At 37.5% G+C, this 24,244-nt stretch overlaps 1 protein-coding gene across 1 annotated transcript in view; it reads left to right on the plus strand.

Moving 5' to 3' along the window:
- Positions 1 to 2,810, plus strand: part of LOC137241793 (coiled-coil domain-containing protein 170) — a 55,485-nt gene extending 52,675 nt beyond the window's left edge. Inside the window, exons 4-8 of the mRNA XM_067769193.1 lie at positions 271 to 654; positions 707 to 922; positions 1,766 to 1,900; positions 1,966 to 2,136; positions 2,208 to 2,810. Of these exons, the coding sequence (XP_067625294.1) occupies positions 271 to 654; positions 707 to 922; positions 1,766 to 1,900; positions 1,966 to 2,136; positions 2,208 to 2,810 (1,509 nt within the window). The remainder of the gene's footprint in view (positions 1 to 270; positions 655 to 706; positions 923 to 1,765; positions 1,901 to 1,965; positions 2,137 to 2,207) is intronic.
- Positions 2,811 to 24,244: the final 21,434 nt, after the last annotated feature.

A 24,244-nucleotide genomic window follows, 5' to 3' on the forward strand; every position in this document is an offset into this window, starting at 1 on the left:
CATTCTAGAGTCACTCCTGGTCCACCTTTATGGTGATATCTCGAAAAGGCGTCCACCTATAGAACTATAGCCCATTCCCTTTTAAAATACTCCTTAATATCTTCCATTTGATACCTATGTCATACAAACACATCCCAGGGTTACCCTATGTTCATTTTCCTAAATGGTGATTTTCCCTTATTTTGTATCCAAAGCTCTCTGCTGAGTATGTGATGTTCGGTTACACCCGAACTTAGCCTTCCTTACTTGTTATTAATTATCTGCTTCCAGCAAATTCATTCCCTTCGCGATCAATTAAACACTGAACAATCAAAATTGAAAGAAACACAAGAAACCACACAATGTCGTTTACGAACTGAGGAGGCACAAAAGTTCGAATTAGAGGAACGTCTTGAAAAGTGTCAAGCCGAAATACGCACTTTACGTAGTGACCACTTGGGACTTTCAGAATACCTGAAACGATTAGCACGCGCCCTCAATTGGTCGGAATGCAGCTCACCGCCTGCGCTTGGCACCGATACTAACATCTTAGCTGAGTCACTTTTGGAACGTGCCGAACAAATTGCAGCACATTATGATCACCATGGGCATGAAGACGATAATGGGGCTCATCGTCAACATCATTACTCTCGCCTTGAACTGTCACCGGATAAGGTGGAATTGAAATTTATTTGTAATTTTTTCTAATTGCATTTTGATGATCTAGGGTTGTTGTGATCATCATACGCATGTGCATGGCAAATTGCGTCGGGAACGCTCGTGTCACGATATTCCGTTGAAAGAAAGCAGCAGCTTATACAATTTACAAAGGCGCGTACGTGTTTTGCGTGAACAATTACAACGTCGTGACTTACATCTGGAGCTGCTACGCCGTAAATTGGCTATAATTGAGGAGGGGGCCCGTGGCAAGTGTATGCTTCAGGTATATACATACACAAAAACCAATGTGGGTTTTATTATACCAATTTTAAGTATACGTAGATATTCTTAGAGATTTCTCAATTTTTGGAAAAACCATATTTTGTGAGCCCGCCCTTTTTAATTGTCATTTGGGATAGGTAAAAAATATGTTTCTTCAGCCTGGTGTGGTTTTCTTACACACAAATTGATTTTGTATATGTATAGAGGCTCCTTAGAGGTTAGGGGTTCATGAAAAGCTTCTAGCCTGCTGTAGTTTGTTTCATTATCAGGCGAGAAAGTCCTAATAGTAAAAGCTTCTTCGATTCGATGATTTCTTACGGCTCCAACCCAGGTGAAATCCTCCCCATACCGCCACGTAGATCTGATCATTTGACAACGCTACCAGTCCTCGCTCAAAACCCTACCAGTGGGTTCAACTTTTTAATTTAACTTGGAGATGACAATGCGGGGACAAAAGTAATCAGTGCATTACTTCAAAACTCGTTGTTAACCCGCTCTATGGTTGTGAGCTCGTTTTTTTTTTGGATAGATCTAAACCGGTTCTAATTCGGACAGCCATTATTGATAATCCTTTACCGATACATCGAACTACCACTTTAGAGCGGTCCTTTTCTTGGGAATGATTCCCAATTTTACGACAGGGTAACGGTACCGACACGTGTTCTTGTTCCTGTGAAGGACGTCAGTAGGTAGTACTTCTAACAGGCAGACGAGTGAGATATAGAAAGCGCCTTCCGATATAAGTATATCTTATTCCTTCAAACTTTTTCTATGAAATACACAAGTAAACGGTAGAGAAAGAATGATAAAACAATACTTTTTATTTCTTCCTTCATTTACACAGGGTGAGCGAGACGAAGCGGTGTGCCGTTCCAAAAAAGCCAACAAACAAATTGAAAAGCTTACTGCGCAGCTAGTAGATGCACGCACGCAAATAGCTGAGGTTAAAGCGCAGTTAGCTGAGGCCGTGGAGTACAAGGTTGGGCGAAAGTCAAATAGCTACCAAATTATATCGGTTATTTTTTACTTTCCTTGCAACTACAGATCACCGCCTTGGAGCGTGCACGTAAAATTGATGAGCTTACAGGACAAATCTGCGATTTGGAAGAAGAGAAAACTCGCCTAATGGCACAATTTAGTGCTGTTAAAGACCGTTTAAAATCCACCAGTGAATCATCGCAAAATAGACGTTGCCGTGATGAAGCATTAATTAAAGTAAGTACACTGCAAGCTAAGTTTAAAATAGCAACTCTACTAAACTAATACAACCCTTTCATATTCTATAGTCTCTTCGCGCAGATATTACGCGCATGCAAAATCAACTCTCCGAAGCCAATCATCGTCTTTCTCACTTACAATCTTTTCGCACATCTGTAGCACGGACTCTGCATCTACGTGACTTACCTGAGTCGGATTTGTTGCATCGTTTGCAAGCACTCTGTTCTGCACATCAAGAATTTACGCTGCTTTCGAAACGTTATGAGACGGCTTCACCTGTGGGCGAGCATCCCTGTCCACGTTATGATGATCCTATACCACCCACCCCCCATTGTCGTCCTCCAAGTAATGTTGAGCCATTATTGAGCTCCGCAATTTATGAAGAGCATTCGAGAACGACGCATGCACATGCTCATCATCATACTACCGCTGAACATCAACAACACCGACATCGTAGTAAAAGGCGAGGTGATGCAGTGGATCGTTGTGCTGAACGCTCCTTAGAGGAAGACGCTGAATACACTACCGTTTGTGCAGATCGTCGCAGTACCAGTGGTGGTGGTAGCAAACGTGTGCATGATAAATGCTTCGACTCGGATGTGCATCGTCATCACTGTAATAGTAGCGGCGGTTTTTTGAGTGCTGGATATGATGAATTTGATTTTAAATAAATACAAACTTTAATGGATTAACATAATAATTTTTTAACATATGTATTGGTGTTCAGTTTTTACCCTCTATTACCTCAGGTGCATTTCTAAAATTAAACCTTTGTTTATCTATCATATTTCTCAATTCGGTGGGGTCCATTGAACTAGAGCTGGATTTCGATTCGAATTTTAATCGATCCTTTTTTTGAAATGTAGAATCGATTTAAAAAAAAAATCGTTCGATTCTTTATGCATCGAAGTTTTCATCACTATCTACTTTACGGACGCTTGAGGAAATACATATTCTGTAATTTTTGTATCACATGCATTGACTCAGGAACCTGCCTCCCTATTGAGTAAACCAGCATACAAGGCTCATCGTGTGGAAGTAGAAAGACCAGAGTGTATAGGCACAATTTTGGAAACATTGAAGGGTACGCAGCAGAAAAATAATGATGCAGTCAAATGCTTTAAGTGTGGAAAGCCAGGGCCATTGCGCGTTATTGCAACACCAACCCTAACAGTTCCAACAATGTGGGACAGCTAAAGGAGATGAGCAAATCTCCAAGACCAATCAATCGTTAAACTAAAGCGAGTCAGCCGCAAGGGGCGACAGCTGGCTCCCTCAATTGAATGCCCCATAATATCTATCTGTGCTGGTCTGAAATTTAATCCCAAAAAATGTTCTTTGTTCAAGAAGCAAGTTAGTTACTTGGGTCATAAAGTAACGACGGAGGGCATCTGCACCGCGAATGAAAAGATAAAAGCAGTGAAGGATTGGCCAAGACCACAGAATCTGCATGAATTGAGAAGTTTCCTTGGGCTGTGCACATATTACCAGCGATTTGTACCAAATTTTGCCAGCGTAGCCCATAGCCTCGACGAGCTAACAAGAAAAAATAAAGCTTTTGAATGGAACAAGGGGCAAGAAGTAGATTTCCAAACATTGAAAGAGCGTTTGTGCACTGCCCCAATGTTGGCATATCCGATTCCAGGAGCAACGTTTATTCTAGATACAGATGCGAGCGGATATGCTATAGGAGGCGTTTTGTCACAACTGGTTGATGGACAGGAGCAGGTAGTGGCATATTATAGCCGTTCAATTGGAAAACCAGAAAGGAACTACTGCGTTATACGGAGAGAGATGTTGGCATTGGTAGAGTGAATTAAAAATTTTCACAAACACCTCTACGGCCAGCGATTCCGCGTCAGGACAGATCACGCAGCGTTGAAATGGCTTCTGCAGTTCCGTAATCCGGAAGACCAATTGGCACGGTGGATCGAGCGGCTACAAAGCTATGACTTTTCCATTGAGCATCGGAAAGGTAGTACCCATGGGAATGCCGATGCAATGTCACGAAGACTATGTAGTTTGGAATGCAAGCACTGTTCAAAGGCCGACGCTAAAAAAGACATTATAGTTGTCCGGCTAATGACTATAACGTTTACGGATGAATGGGACAAGGAACAACTAAGGAAGTGTCAGCTAGAAGATACAGATCTGTGGCATGTTATGCAAGGGCTCGAACGAAACGAAAGGCCAAACAGAGAGGAGATGTCAGCAGAGAGTCCGATTGCGAAGTCATATTGGGCACAGTGGAACAGTTTAGAATTGATATCTGGTTGCTTACATCGAGTATGGGAGAGTGAGGATGGTCAATGCAAGAAGAAACTGATAGTTGTTCCCAGAAAGAGGATTCCTGACGTGCTCAGCGAGCAGCATAGTGGTACAAGCGGAGGTCATCTTGGAATCACGAAGACGCTCGAGAAGATTAAACAGAGATTCTATTGGGTTGGTTGCTATCAGTCGGTCATTGAGTGGATTGCGAACTGCGAGGTTTGCAGCAGAGCGAAAGGACCCAAAACCCGAAGTCATGGCCAGATGAAGCAATATAACTCAAGTGCGCCATTTGAAAGGATCACAATGGATGTCGAAGGTCCATTTCCTACTATCAACTGGGGAAACAAATATGTACTGGATTATATCAGCAAATGGCCAGAGGTATACCCAATCCCAAATCAAGAAGCGGAAACAGTAGTAGAAGTGTTTATAAACAATTGGGTTGCCAGGTATGGTGTACCAATGGAGTTACATTCCGACCAAGGCAGGAATTACGAATCATCTGTGTTCCAGGAAATGTCTAAATCATTGGGCATTCGAAAAACACGTTCAACTGCATTGGATCCTCAGTCCGATGGTATGGTGGAACGATTCAATAGAACATTGGAGGAGCATTTAAGAAAAGTAGTGGACAAGTTCCGTAAAGAGTGGGATACCCGCATACCGATCAGCAGTGCATGAGACAACAGGCCAAACCCCTGCAAAAGTAATTATTGGCAATGATCTTCGACTTCCAACTGATTTGAAGTTTGGGATAGATGCCGATGCGGAGAAAAATATCAAGAAATCCACTGGTGTTTTGGAAGAAGAGCTGATAGAAACACACGATCTGATAAGGCAACGAACATCGATTATGAGTGACAAAATGAAAGCCAGATACGATAAAGCAATTAATTCGGAAGGTTTCCAGGAAGGAGATTTGGTGCTGTTATAGAACCCACAACGAAAAAAAGGTTTGTCCCCGAAATTGCAGTGTAACTGGGAAGGCCCATACAAAGTTGTAAAACGGATCAACGATGTGGTTTACCGCATAAAAACCATTGGTAAACCACGAACCATAATGAAAGTGGTTCATCTGGAAAGGCTGGCGACGTTTAGATCACGAAATTTGTCTAATTGGGACGATCAGACTTAGGTGGAGGGCAGTGTGATGAATATTAGCAACACTAAGAGATACTATTATCTCTAAGTCGATACTAAGCAGTCACTTTTATTTACATAAACAAATCAATCATTGTTATATAGCTACACATACATATGTGCGTACACGAAGCGGAGAGAAACGCACAAACACATGCATATATCTTATCTGAGATGCTCACAAAAGTAGGCAATCATTAGTGCAAGTATCACTCACATATACACGCGCATATGAGAAGCTATAAACGTGCATCTGTAGCTGGTAATTTTATAGCTGGTAAATTCTAGAAACGCCTAGAAGTATGCGAACGAGGAAATCGAAGAGTATAAAAGAGCGCAAGCTGAGCAATCATGGAATCAGTTTCATTTAAGCAAGCTATTGGTTGTTAAGTACCAGTGTTATTGTGAAGTACTTTAATAAAGGCCATTTTGCATTGTTGAATATTAGAGTTATTTATTCAACAGTTTAGCGATACGAACGTCAGTAGAAGATGTAAAATAAGTGGAGTTTCCCTAAATTCGTTACAATATTTATTTCTGGAGTCTGATTTAGCATTCTTTTCAATTGCATGCGGTGCTGAATGAAATCCTTATTTCTCTGCATGATTGCAGAATTAAAAAAATTAAAGCATAATTCTCGTATGAAGAAAAAATTGTGAGATACTGATTGTAGAAAAGCTCTAATTTCAAAAAGCAAACGATTTCATTCTTCATCAGCTTTGGAAGTGATATAATGAAAAAAAAGCTCATACAAGCCCCCTGTAACTATAATTCCACTTTTTGTAATATTTTAACCAACTAAATACCCGAAAAAGCAACTCTTGTTTTCAACTAAAAATCTCTCTTTGGTTTTATCTAATTGTAGTTTCACTCCTTTGTTCTATGAATAGTAATTCCTTCACCCCTGTCATATCAATTAATTTAACTTAAAAACAAATGGAAAAAACTGTACGTAAGCGTGCTTTTCAGGTTATCAGCTCATTTAGTTATTTTTTACTCTATTCCAAAAATAAAATAAATTTACAAAAATTATTATTAAACAGATAACTTGATAGGCAGGTACGCAGGTAGGCAGGCTAACGTGAATAGCCCATATACTTTATTTACTCCTTGCGGACGTGGCCGCGGGTAAAGGCTAGTCTATCTATATAAAACTCAAATTATCTGTGTGTGTGTTTGTGGTTCCCTATGGAAACGTATTTCCCACACTTCAATCACCACCAAATTTTGGTTATAGGTTCCTTCGATCAACACGAAGGTTTTAGGCTAAAAATAATTTCAATATATAAAAGGGTAGTGGCCCCTCCCATACAAATGTAATATTTAGTACTGCATAACTCTGAAGGTACATATGCAAGAACATTGTAATTCAGTGAGAAGTTATATGAGGCCAATCCCTAACACCTCCAGTAAAATGTGAATAAGGTAAAAAAGGGGCGTGGCACCTTCCTTAGAAATGGAATTTTTCAGAACTTAGGTTATTTTGACACCAAAGTTTGACTGCATTGTTGAGTTTGGCTGTTATTCCTTTTGGACGTTTAAGTGCCTGCCGCCGTTAAAAGATTTTGTTAACTTCTTTTTAGCATTCTTTTTCCGCCACGACTGTAGGAAAGAGGTTTCGTAAAAATACCTTACATTTGTAAGCTTTGCAGCTATCCAAGTTCCTGACATATTGGCCGACAGAGGACGACCTCTTTAAACTTTGTGTCTACACTGTAGGCTGCAGCATTATCTCTTTCACCGTAAATTCGTTTATAGCGAAGTTTCGTTTATAGTGAAGTTAATTTTGCCTGCCCATATTACACAATTTCGCGAAGCACAGGTATACACATTCTCAGAATACAAGACAAATATTTGCTAACATATTTTTGTACTATGCACTTGTTAAATTGCAGTTTTTAACTATAAAAAATGTTAGAAAAATACCAACAAGTGCAAAAAATTATTTCATTTGCGAAATGTGAAAGCACCATTAGACAAAGCAAATGTCGAACTCTTCTTCTTAAGCTTTGCTGCCAACAAAAGTTGGAAGTTAAAGCCCGCCACATAAGCAGATTTTCATAGATGCGTTTAACCCAAGCTTAAGCATTCCAACAACATCGCCACAATCAAACAAGATGTAAATAAGAAGGAACGTCAGACTTGGCAATTGAAGTTTATTTCGCCTTGCCCATTCACATACAAAATTTCGCGAAGCACATTCTCCCTATACAACAAGAATACTTGCTAGCATGTTATGTGTCGTATTCATTTGTTATATTGCAGTTTTTACTTGCGAAAAATGTTATAAAAGTTACCAACGAGTGAGAAAAATAATTTCATTTGCAAAGTGTGCCAACACTCTTAGCCAAAGCAAATGTCGAATTCTTCTTCTTATGCTTCGCTTGTAAAAAAACTTTGGGAGTTGGCTATGTCATATGGCGCCAGTGGTGCTCAATCTACCGTTCTCCATAAAAATACGTGCAATCTACTCATAATTCATAAGATTGAGTAGAAAGCATCTGATATGAAAATCTGCTTATGTGTCGGGGCTTTAACTTCCAACTTTTGTTGCCAGCAAAGCATAAGAAGAAGAATTCGACATTTGCTTTGGCTAAGGGTGCTTTCACATTTCGTAAGTGAAATAATTTTTCGCACTTGTTGGTATTTTTCTAACATTTTTTATAGTTAAAAACTGCAATTTAACAAGTGCATAGGACAAAAAATATGTTAGCAAGTATTTGTCTTGTATTCTGAGAATATTTATAACTGTGCTTCGCGAAATTTTGTAAAATGGGCAGGCAAAATTAACTTCACTTGATAAGTATGAAAATCCTTTATATTAAAAAACGCAACATACCTATTGCATGATTGCGGCGATGTTATTGTAACGCATAGAATAACGTTGAGCGCATCTTAGCATATATATAAAAGCACAAAATGCGATAAACGAATTTACGGTAACGGTGATAATGCTGCAGCCTACAGTGTAGCACAAAGTTTAAAGAGGGCGTCATCTGTCGACCAATAGGTCAGGGAACTTGCATAGCTGCAAAGCTTACATATGTAAGGTATTTTTACGAAACCTCTTTGCTTCAGTCGTGGCGGAAAATGAAGGCTAAACAGTAGTTAACAAAATATTTTAACGTCGTCAGATTAAACACTTGGCATACATATGTACCTTCAGAGTTATGCAGTACTAAATATTACATTTGTATGGGAGGTGCCACTACCCTTTTATATATTAAAATTATTTTTAGCCTAAAACCTTCGTGTTGATCGAAGGAACCTATAGCCAAAATGTGGTGGTCATTGAAGTGTGGGAAATACGTATCCATAGGGAACCACAAACACACACACACAGAATTTGAGTTTTATATAGATAGACTAGCCTTTACCCGCGACCACGTCCGCAAGGAGTAAATAAAATATATGGGCTATTCACGTTAGCCTGCCTACCTGCGTACCTGCCTATCAATTTATCTGTTTAATAATAATTTTTGTCAATTTATTTTATTTTTGGAATAGAGTAAAAAATAACTAAATGAGCTGATAACCTGAAAAGCACGCTTACGTCAATAGTACAATAATAGTTTTTTCGAAATAAAAAAATTTATTTTGTTTTTAAGTTAAATTAATTGATATGACAGGGGTGAAGGAACTACTATTCATAGAACAAAGGAGTGAAAATACAATTAGATAAAACCAAAGAGATATTTTTAGTTGAAAATAAGAGTTGCTTTTTCGGGTATTTAGTTGGTTAAAATATTACAAAAAGTGGAAGTATGAGCTTTTTTTTCATTATATCACTTCCAAAGCTGATGAAGAATGAAATCGTTTGCTTTTTGAAATTAGAGCTTTTCTACAATCAGTATCTCACAATTTTTTCTTCATACGAGAATTATGCTTTAATTTTTTTAATTCTGCAATCATGCAGAGAAATAAGGATTTCATTCAGCACCGCATGCAATTGAAAAGAATGCTAAATCAGACTCCAGAAATAAATATTGTAACGAATTTAGGGAAACTCCACTTATTTTACATCTTCTACTGACGTTCGTATCGCTAAACTGTTGAATAAATAACTCTAATATTCAATAATACAAAATGGCCTTTATTAAAGTACTTCACAATAACACTGATACTTCACAACCAATAGCTTGGTTGAAAAAGTTTTTATGAAGATATTTAGCGTGAGAAGAGTTAAAACAAGTTGATCAAGAGTATTAAGCATGACAATTTTAAAAATGTCGAGTTATATTGAAAAAAGTATCATTCCGGCAAGTTGAACATTCCTGTCTTTCACATTAAATTTTTTATTGGAGTTGCCGATATAGTGATTTTTTTACTTGGGCATATTTAATTAACCCTCGGAGCATATTTGGTGATTCATTTTGTTAAGTATTTTTAACAAATTTTGCTTGCTTTTTTCGAAGGAGCCCTTAAAATTCGCTTTCACAGCTAAATGGAAAATCAATGCTTATCAAAAAATTTTTTTGGAAATTGTCATAGACAAAGTGCAAAACCACCCAAATCGCAAACGTAAGATTTTACAGCTCTGAACCCGACACCCCGCTCTAAACATAAAAATCAAACATTTTTTATTTGACCTTTTATTTTGCAAAATAGCGGTTGAATAATATGTTGCTTCCACAAATGCAATATACTCTTTTAGTAATCAGCAGAGCTGTAAAATGATTCAATCAATACAGTTATAAATCAAGATTGATTCATTTTACAAATATGATTGTTCGATTTCAAATATATAAGCCAAGTTTGAACGCGATTTAATTTCTGTAAAAAAAGCATTCAGATTGATTGTGAATGCATCGAGAGCACTCGCACTTACGATGATTGCAAAATTTGTTGACTGCAATCACTTTTTCATTCAAATCCATTGAAATATCCGTTTTCAGGGTTGATACTTTCGTACTTTTGATGGCTAACATACCTGTGATTCGTTTGAAGGTGTCAAAATAATTACAAGTAACCATGCTGCCATATTTCATTTAAAACATTATGTTTGATTCTAAAAAGTTTTATTCGGGGAATTTTGCCCGAAATGAATGGAATTCAATTTTACATACTTCAATTCTGATTGAAATAAATAAGAAACACGAATAAATGAGTTATTACATTCATAAAACATAATTGGAATAAAATATTATTTCCAATAAAATAATTTCCAATTATAAATGTGGTTCTCGCATTCAATAGCGACGGTAACTCTGACTCAATGTTTTGACATTTTATATTGTAAAACAGTATTTTGGTATTTTCTACAAAACTAAGCATAATTTTTTTTAAAAGTTAAGTAGAAATCAATTGCCATGTAAATATGGAATATAATAAAGTGCTTCTTGTAGATTATAGCGCAATGAAGGTGGAGAAAAATGCGTTTAAAATCCTGAAAGGGTAGACGTCAAATAGTTGTGCACAGTGTTCCTCTTTATATCAAAGACACATAAAATGTAATTGTATTATTCAAAGGTCTGGCATTTCTTGATCTTACCTAAATATATATTCTCAGACCGCGAGATTATTTCACTTGCAGATATAAGCTTGCCTTTGCGATACATTTATTTCAGCATTTGTTGATATGGTTAACTACGCTAATCAGTGATTTTACATTTTATAATTTTGGACCTCTGTCTATTTCACCATGCACAAGAAACTTGAATTCTTTTATTAAAGCATGTTAATGATATCTTTATGCAGAAAAGTCACATCTGGGACAGTCTTGAATACTGTTACTAGCAAATATGTATCGAAATTCAACAATATCTGTAAAGCATGTTTCAATGTATCGAAGTATAAGTCAAAAGTAAGTCATTATAAAAAAAAAAAAACCGAAAAAAAAAACCAAGCTACTCTGAAACTTAAAAAAGCCATTTTCCGATTTACAAAGTCTTTGGCATTGTGTGCATAACCTAAAATAAACGAAAATATGATAGTTAATTTCCACTAAATCTAGGGGTGTGATATCTCTGTGCATTTACTAAGCTTCCCGTTGCGTTTGGTACAAGTAAGGCATAAGGGGGATCAAAATCAAGGAGAAAGGGGGACTTTGTACAGATTATAATTTGTAAAAAACAATTTTTTTTGTGTTCTTGGGGTTTTGAAAGTTTTGGCAGCTAATGGTATCAAAATTTACCAATATTTTTAATGAAAAATTTTACCTGAATCGGTTTGAAGGCTTTTTGAAAATTTGTTTATATAAAAAGATGAAATTCGCATGGCAGCAACGTGATTTTTTATTAATAGTGTAACTATATTGTACTTTTAATCACGTTAGCTGGCTAAAAGCCATTTTCTTTATATTTCATGTTTGTTGAAAATGCTACAATGTGTCTGGAAGGCGATGTTTTTTCTATTGTTATAAACAAAAAATATATAAAAACAAGTAAGGAAGGCTAAGTTCGGGTGTAACCGAGCATTACATACTCAGTTGAGAGCTATGGAGACAAAATAAGGGAAAATCACCATGTAGGAAAATGAACCTAGGGTAACCCTGGAATGTGTTGTTTGTACGATATGGGTATGAAATGAAAGGTGTTAATGAGTATTTTAAAAGGGAGTGGGCCTTAGTCCTATAGGCGGACGGCTTTTCGAGATATCGCCATAAAGGTGGACCAGGGGTGACTCTAGAATTTGTTTGTACGATATGGGTATCAAATGAAAGGTGTTAATGAGTATTTTAAAAGGGAGTGGGCCTTAGTCCTATAGGCGGACGGCTTTTCGAGATATCGCCATAAAGGTGGACCAGGGGTGACTCTAGAATTTGTTTGTACGATATGGGTATCAAATGAAAGGTGTTAATGAGTATTTTAAAAGGGAGTGGGCCTTAGTCCTATAGGCGGACGGCTTTTCGAGATATCGCCATAAAGGTGGACCAGGGGTGACTCTAGAATTTGTTTGTACGACATGGGTATCAAAGGTGTTAATGAGTATTTTAAAAGGGAGTGGGCCTTAGCTCTATAGGTGGACGCCTTTTGGGGATATCGCCATAAAGGTGGACCAGGGGTCATACTAGAATGCGTCTGTACATTATGAGTATCAAACGAAAGGTGATAATGAGTACTTTAAAAGGGAGTGGGCCTTAGTTCTATAGGTGGACGCCTTTTCGATATATCGCTATAAAGGTGGACCAGGGGTGACTCTGTAATGTGTTTGTACAATATGGGTGTCAAATTAAAGGCATTAGAAAGAATTTTAAAAGGGAGTTGTGGTAGTTGTATATGTGAAGGCGTTTTCGAGATTTCGACCAAAATGTGGACCAGGGTGACCAAGAACATCATCTGTCGGGTACCGCTAATTTATTTATATATATAATACCACGAACAGTACTCCTGCCAAGATTTCAAGGGTTTTTTATTTCATTTTATTCTACTTAATATGGTAGGTGTCACACCCATTTTACAAAGTTTTTTTCTAAAGTTATATTTTGCGTCAATAAGCCAATGCAATTACCATGTTTCATCCCTTTTTCGTATTTGGTATAGAATTATAGCATTTTTTTAATTTTTCGTAATTTTCGAAATCGAAAAAGGCGGCGTGGTCATAGTCGGATTTCGGTAATTTTTTATACGAATACAAAGTGTGTTCAGATAATTATGTGAACTGAGTTTAGTAAAGCGATATCGATTTTTGCTCAAGTTATCGTGTTAACGGCCGAGCGAAAGGACAGACGATGCACTGTGTATAAAAACTGGGCGTGGCTTCAACCGATTTCTCCCTTTTTCACAGAAACAGTTATCGTCCTAGAATCTAAGCGCCTACCAAATTTCACAAGGATTGGTAAATATTTGTTCGACTTATGACATTAAATGTAACCTAGATAAATCAAATGAAAAAGGGCGGAGCCACGCTCATTTTGAAATTTTGTTTTATTTTTGTATTTTGTTGCACCATATCATTACTGGAGTTGAATGTTGACATAATTTACTTATATACTGTAAAGATAATACATTTTTTGTAAAAATTTCACTTTAAAAAAAATTTTTTTTAAGTGGGCGTGGTCGTTCTCCGATTTTTCGAATTTTTATTAAGCATACATATAGTAATACAAGTAACGTTCCTGCCAAATTTCATCATGATATCTTCAACGACTGCCAAATTACAGCTTGCAAAACTTCTAAATCACCTTCTTTTAAAAGTGGGCGGTGCCACGCCCATTGTCCAAAATTTTACTTATTTTCAATTATGCGTCATAAGTTCAACCCACCTACCAAGTTTCATCGCTTTATCTGTCTTTGGTAATGAATTATAGCACTTTATCGTTTTTCCGAAATTTTCGATATCGGAAAAGTGGGCGTGGTTATAGTCCGATATAGTTCATTTTAAATAGCGATCTGAGATGAGTGCCCAGGAACCTACATACCAAATTTCGTCAAGATACCTCAAAATTTACTCAAGTTATCGTGTTAACGGACGGACGGACATGGCTCAATCAAATTTTTTTTCGATACTGATGATTTCGATATATGGAAGTCCATATCTATCTCGATTCCTTTATACCTGTACAACCAACCGTTATCCAATCAAAGTTAATATACTCTGTGAGCTCTGCTCAACTGAGTATAAAAAAAAATGTTATTAATGACATAAGCACAATATTCGACTACCACCCAATTGGAAACTTTATTGCTTATACAATATATATCGCCATGTCTTTTCCAAGAATACGTTAGCAACAAAATTTTGGATTTCGCCGAAATAAATAAGTTAATAATAATATTTAGTTTTTCTCTTGCGAAGGAAGATGTAAATCTTATTTAACCTATGCGTCAAGCGAAGAAAGGTCTCTTTTACAATCAGATTTGGACACATTGCTCAATTGGTGCACGATCAACTACATATATGCCACTTAATCTTAAAAAATGCTAATTTATGTACATAGATTACTTCAGCCAGCTTCCTACACTCTTAACAATTATAATTTCGAACAGGTATGTATACAGTTTTATAGACCTTGGGATTGATATGGACAGTAAACATAACTTCAACCTTCATATTACTGCAACTGTTAAAAAGGCTAGAGGTGTTCTGGCGTTTGTAAAGCAATAGTCTAAAGAATTCAGCTACGCGTACGTTACTAAAGCTCTTTTTACAACATTAGTCAGGCCGATATTACAATATGGTGCAATAATCTGGAATCCGAGCTACCAGGTTCATACTGATCGGCTAGAATCAGTCCAAAAACAATTCTTGCTTTTCTCCTTAAGAGATTTCCTTGCTAGTCATAGGGAAATGCTTGGAATTGTATTTATGATTAAATTACTAAATGGTTAGGTCTCTAACTCATTCCTGTTGAGCGAAGTAAACAACTTTAAAGTCCCTTCCCGGCCTTCAAGACATCATACCTCTCTACTTAAAATATTGTAAATTGTATTTGTTGGCGACCTTATTCTTCAAATAACTATCTTATTAAGCGGCTCGAGGTTAATAAGATAGTTATATTAAAATATTGTAGAACGAATTTTCAATAAAATTAGCCCTTCCGCTATTTGTGTCTGAATTACAACTCCAACTCTAGTACATTTGATGTTTCGTACTCGCTTTTTAGACTCAGTTAAGCAGAGCTCACAGAGTATATTAATTTTGATTGGATAACGGTTGGTTGTACAGGTATAAAGGAATTGATATAGATATAGACTTCCATATATCAAAATCATCAGTATCGAAAAAAATTTGATTGAGCGATGTCCGCCCGTCCGTTAACACGATAACTTGAGTAAATTTTGAGGTATCGTGATGAAATTTGGAATGTAGGTTCCTGGGCACTCATTTCAGATTGCTATTTAAAATGAACGATATCGGACTATAACCACGCCCACTTTTTCGATATCGAATATTTCGAAAATTCGATAAAGTGCGATAATTCATTACCAAAGACGGATAAAGCGATGAAACTTGGTAGGTGAGTTGAACTTATGGCACAGAATAGATAATTAGTAAAATTTTGGACAATGGGCGTGTCACCGCCCACTTTTAAAAGAAGGTAATTTAGAAGTTTTGCAAACTGTAATTTGGCAGTCGTTGAAGATATCATGATGAAATTTGGCAGGAACGTTACTCCTATTACTATATGTATGCTTAATAAAAATTTGCAAAATCGGAGAACGACCACGCCCACTTTAAAAAAAAATTTTTAAAGTCAAATTTAAAAACAAAATTTAATATCTTTACAGTATATAAGTAAATTATGTCAACATTCAACTCCAGTAATGATATGGTGCAACAAAATAAAATTATAATAAAATTTAAGTTATTAACAGAATAATTTAATTCAGATTAAAAAGCGTGGGGTGCATTTGACTTCATTTCATATCTTTCCTCTCAGTTAGTTGCCAATAGAATGATTGTAACATTCAACATCAAGCACCCCCCGCTTTTTACTGTGAACTAAATTATTCTGTTAATAACTTAATTTTATTATAATTTTATTTTGAGGTGATTAACTATAAATGATTGTTTGACCGCCTACTACTGTTATATAAACTCTTTTTAATTGAAAATTATTTTCTATTTTTTAGTTCGGTTAGCTATAATAGTGTGTTTTTTTTTAGTTTTTTTAAACTATTATTTATTTAAAATTTTTTAGTTCAAGTAATTTTAAAAGTTTTAGCCGAGAGTGATGAAACCTCGAAACGCCAGCGGTCCATGGATGAATCCAACCCCACGGCATCGAAAAGGGCCAAGACGCAGGGAGGCTGGACGCGGTCTTTCGCCGAAATTGCCAAGGGTCGGCATATCATTGGCATTATAGACGAGAGCAGCGAAGATGGCAGGATCCCGAAACAACAGTGGAAGTGGATCGAGGCCGCGCTCGCTACGGTGGCCGTTAAAGTTAAGAAAGACAACCCTGGTCCACCGCCGTCTTACACCGATGCAGGGTGCTTCCAGGGCAATGTCAAGCTAATTGCCTGTGACGACGCCAGGTCGGCAAACCTCTATAGGGCCGCCGTCACGCTGATAGGGGTGGTATATCCGGGCGCGCGCCTCAAGGTAGTGGAGGCGCGTGATATCCCCTGACGACCAAGGTCTAGAGCCTGGGTTCCAGTGACGCCAACGGACCCAGCTGACATCCTGGAGCTGCTCCAGGAGTACAACCCGCCACAGGTTTGGAAGTCAACCCGGATAAAACTGAGCTTGTTCTCTTCACGGGGAGGTACAAAGTACCAAATCTTACACCGCCAAGAATTGGGGGTACGTTCTTAGCGTTTAGCGATCAAGTCAAGTATTTGGGAGTCATTCTGCATAGGAAGCTATTATGGAGTGACCATATAGTGGAGCGATCCAAGAAGGCAGCAACGGAGCTGTACACCTGCAAGAGGGCAATTGGCACCTCCTGGGGATTTTCCCCTACGGTGACCTACTGGATTTACACAGCCATTGTGCACCCGATTCTTCTTTATGGTGCCTTGGTCTAGTGGCCTGCACTAGCTAAAAGTACCTATCTTAAAATGCTTCAAAAGTTGCAACGGAGTTTGGAGCTCTGCATTACCGGGGCTCTCGGCTCCACTCCAGATTCCGTTACATACATACATGGATACATAGATACATAGATAGATACAGGCTAAGCTAATAAAAGCGTGTAAAAAAGGGCTCCAGTATGCTCTTTCGTAGATGTGCCATGCATCCACTTCCATCATTAATAAAGGAACGCGTTTTTCGCATTATGTGCAAGGTTTCAAATCTATGGCCATTTGGGGTGGTCATAAGTTCAATTGACCTTATGTCCGTTAACCTTATGTCACCCCACCATCACATTAATGACAATGCATCGAGCCTTGAAACGTGTGCAAAGTTTCAATCAAACTAATGGCCATTCGAGGTGGTAATAAGGCCAACTGACCTTATGGCCGTTGACCTTATGTCACCCGACCATCACATTAGCGCATTGTCATCGAGCCTTGATACGTGTGCCAATCAAACTAATGGACATGCCAAGTGGTAATAAGGCCATTTAACTTTATGGCCGTTGACCTAATGTCACCACACCATTACATTGATGCATTGTCATCGAGAATTTCAAACAAACGTATGGCCATTCAAAGTGGCAACTGACCTTATGGCCGTTGACCTTATCTCATCACATCATCATACTAATGCATTGTCATCGGTCCTTGATACGTATGCAAAGTTTCAAATTAATCAGACTTCTAGAAACCGGTGAAAATTAAGCTCAAAGATTCCGTTACATACAGGCCAAGCTAATAAAAGCGTGTTAAAAAGGAATGCGTTTTTCGCATTATGTGCAAGGTTTCCAATCTATGGCCATTTGGGGTGGTCGTAAGTTCAACTGATCTTATGTCCGTTAATCTTATGTCAACCCACGATCACATTATTGCATTGTCATTGAGCCTTGATACGGGTGCAAAGTTTCAATCAAACTTGTGGCCATTCAAAGTGGTAATAAGGCCAATTGACTTTATGGCCGTTGATCTTATGTTACCACACCATCGCATTAATGCATTGTCATCGAGCCTTGATACGTGTGCAAAGTTTCAGTCAAATTTATGGCCAATCAAAGTGGTAATAAGGCGAAGTTGACCTTATGGCCGTTGACCTTATGTCACCACACCATCACATTAATGCATTGTCATCGAGCCTAGATACGTATGCAAAGTTTTAAATTATTCAGACTTCTAGAAACCGGTGAAAATTAAGCTCAAAGATTCCGTTACATACAGGACAAGCTAATAAAAGCGTGTTAAAAAAAATGCCATAATTCTATACCAAATACGAAAAAAGGGATGAAACATGGTAATTGGATTGGTTTATTGACGCAAAATATAACTTTGGAAAAAAACTTTGTAAAAGGGGTGTGACACCTACCATATTAAGTAGAAGAGAATGAAAAAGTTCTGCAGGGCGAAATCAAAAGCCCTTGGAATCTTGTCAGGAATACTGTTCGTGGTATTACATATATAAATAAATTAGCGGTACCCGACAAACGATGGTCTGGGTCACACTGGTCCACATCTTGGTCGATATCGCGAAAACGCCTTCACATATACAACTACCACCACTCCCTTTAAAAACCCTCATTAATACCTTTAATTTGATACCCATATCGTACAAACAAATTCTACAGTCACCCCTGGTACACCTTTATAGCGATATCTCGAAAAGGCGTCCACCTATAGAACTAAGGCTCACTCCCTTTTAAAATACTCATTAACACTTTTCATTTGATTTTAATTTAATACCCATATCGTACAAACAATTTATAGAGTCACCACTGGCCCACCTTTATGGCGATATCCCTAAATGGCGTCCACCCATAGAACTATGGCCTACTCCATCTTAAAATACTCTTTATTCCATTTGATACACATGTCATACAAACACATTCCAGGGTTACCCTAGGTTCATTTTCCTACATGGTGATTTTCCCTTATTTTGTCTCCATAGCTCTCAGCTGAGTACGTAATGTTCGGTTACACCCGAACTTAGCCTTCCTGACTTGTTTGTATTAAAAATTTTGTTCTTTCCTCTGTTAATAGTAGCTAACTATATTCATTAGCATATTGAATTCATTTTCTACTAATTCTGTCCATTATATGTATGTATATTAATTACTAATACGACATTTATTTTACTTAGCTGATGAGGTTTCCTCTGTAGCTGAGCAGTTTTATATTTTGACGGTTAACAAACCATTGCCTTACAACGACTCGGCATGAACAGGATTAGCCTGGTTTCATTGGACGACTTGAGGGCAGTGCGCTGTCTCAACTTCCATAAAAAAATATAAAAAAAAAAACAAAAACTCTTTCCGTTCTGAACACTTTTTGTTCAAAAGAAAATTTTTCTAAAATGCTACATTTACTTGATAATGAATTTTGAAAATGATAGTAATAAAAACTTGAATCCTTTAAGACCTTTAATTGGTGGTGCTAAAACGTACATTAAGATCATAATTTTCTACTTTGGTTTATATCATGAAAACAACTTCTTAGTACAGAGAATAAGTGTGTATACTTTTTCTGAAAAAAATATTGGGGAAGCGGTTAAGCAGAATAATGTATACGGTGGGTCCGTCAGTATGCAAAAAAAAAATTTTGCTAAAGTAATACTGCGGCAGTGCTTAGACTTCAGTTGTTCAATTTAAGGGTGAAGTATGTGAAACAAATTTATAACACCCTTTCCCCACTCTTGGCAGTGGACATGTTTGTGTTCCTTTCTGGAATAAATATTGCACGATTTTCGCAGCTCTCCCGAAAGTTTTCGTCCTCATTTAATAAAATATTGTCCGAAAAAGCAACATTTTGTACAAATTTAGTGATCGTTACATTATTAAATAGTAGCAATAAGAAAGAAAGGAAATCCCCATTACATAGGCTTGCAGAGACTTTGCCAAACATGCGCTCATTTCCTACTGGTGCGCTTGGTGTGTAAAATTATCTGAATACATTTTTTATTTTTATTTGAGAATTGCCTAAACATGCATTCCAACGATGTAAATTCAGAGACTTCACCTTTAATACAAACTTTAGCATTTTCGGGACTCCAAATTTCTTAAGAAACATGAAGTGCCGCCAGAAAACCGCTTTTTGAAGCTAACCTAATTCAATATTAATTTAGCATGCGCACATTCATATACATACGAATACATACAAACCTCTAGTAGTAGTACTTTTTTGAAGTTTTTGAATGTTGCTTAGTATTAAAAGCAGAACATACACATAAGTAGGATGTTATGAAATTTCTTTGATTTATCAGATCACAATAGATTAAATGGTTCTCAAGAAATTATGGTCTTATTATACAATGTATTGTGACGAATATTAGCAACACTAAGGAATACTATCATCCCTAAGCCGATACTAAGCAGTCATTTGTATGTACATAAACAAATCAATCATTATGTCTATACAAGCAGCGGAGAGATATGCACAAACACATTCATATATCTAAGATACTTACAAAAGTATGCAATCATCAGTAATACTCACATATACACACGCATATGGCTATGCGAGAGACTATAAACTACAAATTCACATGCATATTTCTGAGATATTCACACGAGTATGCTATCTTCAGCGAACTAGTAAATTCTAGAAGGAGAAACGCTTAGAAATATGCGAACGAGGAAACCGAAAAGTATAAAAGCAGCACAAGCTGAGGCATGAGCAATCAGTTTGATTTAAGCACGCTATCAGTTGCGAAGTATAAGTGTTGTTGTGAAGTATTTTCAAAGTAGTCTAATAAAGACCATTTTGCATTATTGAATATTGGAGTTATTTATTCAACAGTTTAGCGATACGAACGTTAGTGGAAGGTTGCAAATAAGCGGAATTGCACAAATTCGTTACAGTATATTATTTTTTTTTTTCCAAAATATGTGTTTGTTAGTTTGAATTGAAAATATTATGCAACGAAGTTTGAAGCCTATTTATTTCTGAATTGATTTTAACCCTTATGATTTGATGCATAACAGTTTATCCCAAATATTATTGTGGACTTTCGTAGGTTAAGTTTTTGAAATCTAAAGAATATTTAAACCGGTATTAATTACAATACAAGATCCCGAAAATCCCGGGGTTCCGAAATTATAAAATATTGACATCCCTAATATAAGGTGAAGTTTTGGAATTTTTTGGCATATTCATTAACCCATTTGGCGGCACATTTTGTTATTATTCGGAAACTAGAAAAAATTATCTAAAACACTATTTCTCAAGACCTCAGAAACCTGTACGGTGAGCACGTATACATATATTTTTACTAATAACATAAAAAACATTAAAAGTGCAAGAAACTTTTTTTATGAAAAAAGAGCACTTAAAACAAACAACGTCAATAAAGAATACCAAGATAAGTAAGATCCAGGGTTCTTAGCGAGTAGGTACAATTTAGAAATTTTGAGGTAAAGTAAATAGTTTACACCCAAAGCGCACTTAAATAGATTGCTCGATATGACGCCGATTTTCACAGATTTGTATATAAATGTGCCATATGTTGTTGTATGGTGCGCAAATGATGTAACATTTTGGATATATCTATTTTACTTTATTCTACCCAAGATGATAAGGTTGTTGGTCTCATCTGTCACTCTGCATCGTAATGGCATAAACTAATTGAGATAACTAAAGATTTACATGTATCAAAATTATCACGGAAAAAAAAAATATTGAAACCGATAATGCAAACTTTACAGGTGGGTAGAAAACTTACTGCAGGCAACTTTTTCTTTTCCAATTTTTACCACGAGAAGGAAAGTATCATTTTTCTAAATTTAAAAATGTTTCTGCTTACTGAAGGAATATATTGCATTTGTGAAAGCAAAATAGTATTCAACCGCTATTTTTCAAAATTAAGGTTAAAATAAAAAAAATTATGAGTGGGATATTTAGGGTTCAGAGCTGCACAATCTTACGTTTGCGATTTGTGTTATTTGGGTGGCTTTGCACTTTGTCTATGACAATTTCCAAAAACAAATTTTGATAAGGATTTATTTCCAATTTAGCTTTATCTTTTTAAAGCTGTGACAGCGACTTTAAAGGGCTCCTTCGAAAAAATCGAGCAAAATTTGTTAAGAAAACTTAACAAAATGAATCACCAAATATGCTCCGAGGGTTAATTAAATATGCTCAAGTAAAAAAGTCACTATATCAGCAACTCCAATAAAAAATTTAATATTGTTACGAATATTAGCAAAACTAAGGAGTGTTGCCGTCTTTAAGCCAATGCTAAGCAGTGACGTGAATGCACATCAATAATTCAATCATTATGTATCTACATAAACGAAACAATAACTGCGTCTACATATATGTACCATGTACGTATACGAGCAGCGGAGAGTCAATGCACTAACACATGCATATATCTGAGATACTCCTATAAGTATGCAATGAGAAAAACTATAAAATTGTGCAATTGTAGTTACAGCTGAGAAGTTTGATAGCTACTGGACTATTAGATTCTGGAAGCGCCTAGAAGATGTATAAAACTGTGCAATTTTAGTTATAGCTGAGAAGTTTGAGAGCTCATGGACAATGCTAGTAGATTCTAGAAAATGCGAACGAGGAAACCAAAGAGTATAAAAGGCGACAGATGTGGAGGCGCTGTAATTCAGTTTGATTTGAGTTGGCAAGCACTTTCGAGTAAGACGATATCTAGCGAGCAATAGCAGTATTATTTTGAAAGTCAGTTTCATTTAAGCTATCAGTTTGGTTATTAAGCCAGCTAATTGCAAAGTATAAGTGTTATATTGCAGTACTTTAATAAGGCCATTTTTCCATTATTCAATATTGGAGTTATTTATTCAACAGTTTAGTGATACGAACTTAGCAAAAAGGCAAATAAGAGGATTTGCAGTAAAATCGTTACAATATGAAAGACAGGAATGTGCAACTCATTGATTTCAGTATATTTATTTCTGCAGTCTGACTATGCATTCTTTTCAATTGCACGCGGTGCTGAATGAAATCCTTATTTCTCTGCATGATTGCACAATTAAAAAAATGAAAGCATAATTCTCGTAGGCACCTTGTCGTTGGTGTGAGGGCTTAGCCGAACTCCATAGCGCCCGACTATGAGGCGGAGCTGTTTAGGACTGACATCTACGCCGTTTCGCCTCATACGATGGCGGCGGGATGTCGGTGACCAAGAACTGCCAACCCCCTAATCCAGGGTGTTATGTGGACAGTGCCTATTGGACGATTTGCAGCCAGGGGATAAATTCGGCTGTATTCGAATGGAGCCTTCCCGATACCGGGCCACCTCGGGAAGTATTAATGGCCTTACCACAGTAAGGGGCGCTGTTGTGGCGGACGGTTCTTTCCCCGTATATAATACTGGCCCGCTGAGCCTGCCTTGTCGGGCAGGTGGTCGTACGACCAAGATGAACGACTCATTACCTGACTGTAATAAGGACGATGTAAAGAGGAGGACTGAGTCGTAATCCAAGGACGACAAATACGAATTAAGCGATGCGTCGGACTCGGGGAGCGAGAGTAGTGCTGATTCAATGAACTCCGTGTTGGAGAAGCACACAAATGAAAACGGAGTAGAAGAGTGGAGAAGGGTACGGAGCAGAGGAAGTAAAAGAGCTCTCTCGCAGTACCGTGCAGCACTAAGAATTGTACAACGCTTGGGAGCAGTGGTCGACCCAACAGAAGTGGAGATCGAGCGCTTGGAATGAGCCCATGAAGCGGTAGAAGTAGGTCGAAGGCAGTTCAAAAGGTTTGCTGCGAGAAACCCTCGGTTCTGCAACCGGTACGAGGAGGAAGCAGCGTCGAATGGCTGAATGAAGAGGCAACGTTCGGCGGAAGGTGACAAGCCTGCTTTCAAGAGGCAGAAAGGACCCAGTCCTAGAGCCGCGAGGCAGGGCAGTCGCATAGACAAGACAAGTAGGCCCAAAGCTGGAAGACAGATGGGCTCCAATAGCGAGGTAGCAACTACCTCGAAATCTGCGAGTCAGAGGGAAGTTCCAATTAAGGAAGTAGGAGATAAGCCAAAGGGAGATAACGCTAAGACTCCGGCTTTCTCGGAGGCGCTAAAGGGAGTTAACGCTAAGACTCCGGCTTTCTCGGAGGTGCCAAAGGGAGATTACACTAAGACTCCTGCTTTTCCCGAGAAGATTAGTGATGTGGCAAAGCGGTCACTGACTGTGGCGCTGGTTGATCGTAGCACTCCTTTCGGACAAATGACTACTGAAAGGAGGAGATCTGTGGAAGGGGAGCTTATTAGCTTAATGCTT

This window comes from Eurosta solidaginis, chromosome 2 (assembly GCF_040869045.1).
Source record: "Eurosta solidaginis isolate ZX-2024a chromosome 2, ASM4086904v1, whole genome shotgun sequence".
NCBI classification, from domain to species: domain Eukaryota; kingdom Metazoa; phylum Arthropoda; class Insecta; order Diptera; family Tephritidae; genus Eurosta; species Eurosta solidaginis.